At 37.1% G+C, this 4,265-nt stretch overlaps 1 protein-coding gene across 1 annotated transcript; it reads right to left on the bottom strand.

The window, feature by feature from the left end:
• Positions 1-2,893: 2,893 nt before the first annotated feature.
• On the bottom strand, positions 2,894-3,838 carry TAS2R42 (taste 2 receptor member 42). Its single transcript, XM_033223565.1, has one exon. The coding sequence runs from the start codon at positions 3,836-3,838 to the stop codon at positions 2,894-2,896; it is 945 nt and encodes a 314-aa protein (XP_033079456.1).
• Between the last annotated feature and the right edge of the window lie 427 nt (positions 3,839-4,265).

Here is a 4,265-nt window from a genome sequence, read left to right as displayed (position 1 = left end):
TTAGTGGGAGTCTATAAGAATGAGTGATAATCTCCCTCTTTCCCCAACAGCTGCATCCCAGGGTAGGTCATAATCACATCAGTCTTTCTTCTCCATGGTGCATGTGGCAGTGCATGTGTTGGGCATGGCTCTTGGATTGTGGCTTGGTGACAGCTAAATTCCCACAAAGGCCTTTTTTGGGAGAAAGTGGAGGTGCAGAGCTTGCTGTCATTTGCCATTCAAATTTGCAGATTACTGGCCAGGCACGGTGGCTCATGTAATCCCAACACTTTGGGGGCCAAGGCAGGTGGATCACCTGAGGTCAGGAGTTCGAGACCAGCCTGGCTAACATGGTAAAACCCCATCTCTACTAAAAATACAAAAATTAGCCAGGCGTGGTGGTGTACACTGGTAATCCCAGCTATTCAGGAGGCTGAAGCAGGAGAATCGCTTGAACTGGGGAAGCAGAGGTTGCAGTGAGCCAAAATTGTGCCACTGCACTCCAGCCTGGGCAACAAGAGCAAAACTCCATCTCAAAAAGAAGAGAAGAGATTTAATATTTACTAATATGCCATGAGCCAAGATCGTCCCACTGTACTCCAGCCTGGATGACAGAGCAAGACTCCGTCTCAAAAAAAAAAAAAAAAAAAAAAAAAGACCACACACACACACACACACACACACACAAAACAAATACAGATTACAATACATCAATTGCAATAACCAGAATATGTCCTGGGCTGCTTTTACTAGTTTTATTTTCGTTTTGCTTCTATTGTGAAGAATAGGTCTCTGTTCCTTGTAGTCTCATCTCCCTGGGTATGCTGCCTACTAAGTGTTAGACATGTGTTACTCTTAGTTAGACATGTATTAATTTACCAGTAAGGTTGCCCATGAGTTGGATCAATTGCTTACCAAAGAAAAGTTTACTGACACAAAAATATAAAATATAAATACTGTTTTGGGTTATCTTGTAAATAGTACAAAGTTAAGTCATTTATATTAAAAAATATTTAAAATAAACTCAATATCTAAGTCTAAAATATATTCAACTTGATTTGCACATTACCTTTTATCAAGGCAAGAAAATTATGATTATAATCTTTGATAAAATACTAAATTAGTGATTAAAATATATGTACATTTTATTTTGTAAAAGGCAAATTACTAAGAAAATAGATTCTGTATTATCATTAAAACTATCATCATCGCTGTTACTGATACATGATACCACATAGCTCAGATGTACTTACAATTTCATTTGATGCATATGGGGAGGGGGAAGTATTAATAATTCTAACATCATTTCCGGCTCCAGGGCACAGCTGTGCAGTGGTGCCCTCACCTATAGCTTCATCAAGATTAGTTTACAAGCATTCATTTATCAATATTTAATAGCATATTTTTGTTTCTGTACTCTAGCACAAAATAAAGAATATATCGAAAGTAAATTCTAAAAGGTATCCTTTGTTGGTAAAAAAAAATTTCATTATACAGCTTCTGTACAATGTTTTAATCTATGCCATCATATTCAAAAATTTTTAGTAAAATTTCCCACCCCTAACCTTATATACAACCTATAGTTACCTTATCTAATCTTAGATTATCATAGTCAAAGCAGGACTATGTATACATATGCTTGTCTAAAATTTACAATAAACCTGCAACATTCTGTAAACAGTGTCACTTTGCTTTCTGTGCCTTCCTGGCTAATATTGTTACTATTTTTTCCTCTAAGAAATCCAGTGATCAGATTGCAACAAAATGCATGTCACATAAACAAACACAAACACAATCATCCTCTAAATGTATTTATGATCTTTTTATAGTAGCAATGTGAGTATAATTGTGAATTAAGAGATAAACCTCTATAATTTTAGTTCTATTACATAACATGGTAGAAACTGATTTCTGCCTCTCTGAAAATGCATATTGCATGTCTTAGAATTTAGCAATATTAGCAAGTGCCTAGGAACATCAAAATGTTTATTATTTGGGGCTTTAAATGGACATCAGCATTAAATCATGTGTTTCCAGTTTCCATTTAAAGATACTTTATTTCATACTACAAATCTTCCTTTTATAACATAATCACCGTATTTCCTTGTTATCAATAAGACTTCTAATAACAAAAATATACCACTTTTTTTCATTTAAAAAAAATGCTTGGGGCCAGGCACAGTGGCTTATGTCTGTAATCCCAGCACTTAGGGAGGATGAGAGGGGTGGGATCACCTGAGGTCAGGAGTTCGAGACGAGCCTGACCAATATGGTGAAAACCCATCTCTACTAAAAATACAAAAATTAGCTGGGTGTGGTGATGTGTGCCTGTAGTCCCAGATACTCGGGAGGTGAGACAGAATTGCTTGAACTCAGGAGGTGGAGGTGGCAGTGAGTCAAGATCGCACCACTGCACTCCAGCCTGGGCGACAGAGCTAGATTCCGTCTCAAAAAAAAAAAAAAAAAAAAAAAGCTTGGCTTTGAAGCTGAGTCTATATTTTTCCTACTGTGACTTTAGTTTTTAATTAGATTTTCTACCCACATTGTATATCTTTTACCCATTCAAGTTTATAATCTATCTTGCTTTCTAAAGAATCACAAGAATCACACACCTTTTTCTCCACAAGTTGCAATTACCTATCATTTGCATATAAAATTAAATAATTTAGATTTTTTGAAATAATATGTGAGGCTAAAATATTGCTTGCCAATACTCCAAACAAAAATGATGACTTTTAAAATGGTATCGACCAGCAATGTGTGAATTACCATCAAAAGCAGCCTGGTAGGATTTCATTTATGTTCCAAAATACTTAGAGAAACGCAGTAGGAAAAAAAACAAAAACACAGTGGAAGTGATCCCCAAATGCTCCTCATTGAGTTATTCTCTTAGAAAAGCTTCTGGAAAGTCTGTCTACAAAGGTAAAGGGTTTAGTCTTTTTGTATAGTTCCTAAGATGCCACAGTAGCCTCACAGCTGTCTGTCGTAGCTTGCTGTTTCCCAGAATGAGAATAAATGAGTGGCACGAGGGAAAGGCATTTAAGGCTAACATGACAAACTGTGTGGATTTGTTGTTCCCCAATATACAAAATGTCCAATTTGCCACTTGTAAGGAAAAAAAATGAACTATGAAGAGGAAAAGGAAAGACATCACCATTTTCATGGCCCTCCTGTGGGCCTCTGTGCTGGAGTCTCTAGAGCCCAAGGAACTAAGCTTCAAATTTCTAGTATGTCTCACCAAGGACAGAAATAAAAAAAGCAATGAGCTCAGGCACAGAGAAAAGGGGATAAAACTGTTCAAGCTAAGAAGAGTTTTTAACAGAGAGAGTTTATCATAGAGAGTTTTACTTTCATCTAAGTATAAAGTCAGATTACTTTTATCTATTATATTCAGTGACATATCCATAAACATTTCTATCACTAAACAGTCAAAAATCAGTAAGAACAGAGACAATGTAAGGAGTATAGCAATCACTCTGTCCATCCTCCACCTCAGCCAGAGGAAAAGGGAGTGGGGGAAGTGGGCTATCTTAAAGAAATAGAAAATGCTCAGGCAGGTGGCAAGCCAGGTGGTCAAGTGATTAGTCATGTGCCAAAGCATAGTAACAGGTTTTCCTACTCTATCTGTGGCATATAAATGTGGAGCAAGTCCCGCTACACATGACTCGAACAGTACCACCAACAGTTGACCAATTGTGGAGATAGCCAAGCAGGTGAGGATGAAGTCAACTGAGAAGACCTTTTGGTTCTTGATCCCTTCAGAGCAGTTTACCAGTCCAATGAACACATTCCCCAGCATGCCGATGATGAATTCCACTATTGCCACAGTCAGAAAGATTTTATCGAATTCGGTGGCCATTTCCAGAGACCAAAAAAATCCAAGTTTTTAATACTTTGCATCATTAATAAATTTACAATCAAACTATTGCAGAAGAGCATTCATTTCTGATACTTATCTTCATTGCTTTTATTGCACTTCCAGTCTTGATCAGAACCTTCTGCTGTTGGATACAGTCTCATATACTTAAGGAAGTCTTTGCCTGTTTTTACTATAATTCTGATCTTATTCCCAAAAGATCTACCAAGGAATGCAGTCTCACATACCTCACGGAAGTGTTTTCGTTTCTTTGAAAGAGTTACTGAATTCTAAACCCAACAGTTTCTGTGTCCATTTATCACTGGCATGGGCTGAAATTTTCCACTTGTGGTAATGACGAAAAGGATAAAGTCAAGTATATTAACATGCAAATATAGGCTAGATCCCCGCCCCCCGCCTTCTCTGATTT

The sequence above is a fragment of the Trachypithecus francoisi genome, unplaced genomic scaffold (assembly GCF_009764315.1).
Source record: "Trachypithecus francoisi isolate TF-2019V2 unplaced genomic scaffold, Tfra_2.0 Lachesis_group11, whole genome shotgun sequence".
NCBI lineage: Eukaryota > Metazoa > Chordata > Mammalia > Primates > Cercopithecidae > Trachypithecus > Trachypithecus francoisi.
The sequence above is the reverse complement of the archived record's forward strand: the minus strand, read 5'-3'. Positions and strand labels throughout refer to the sequence as shown.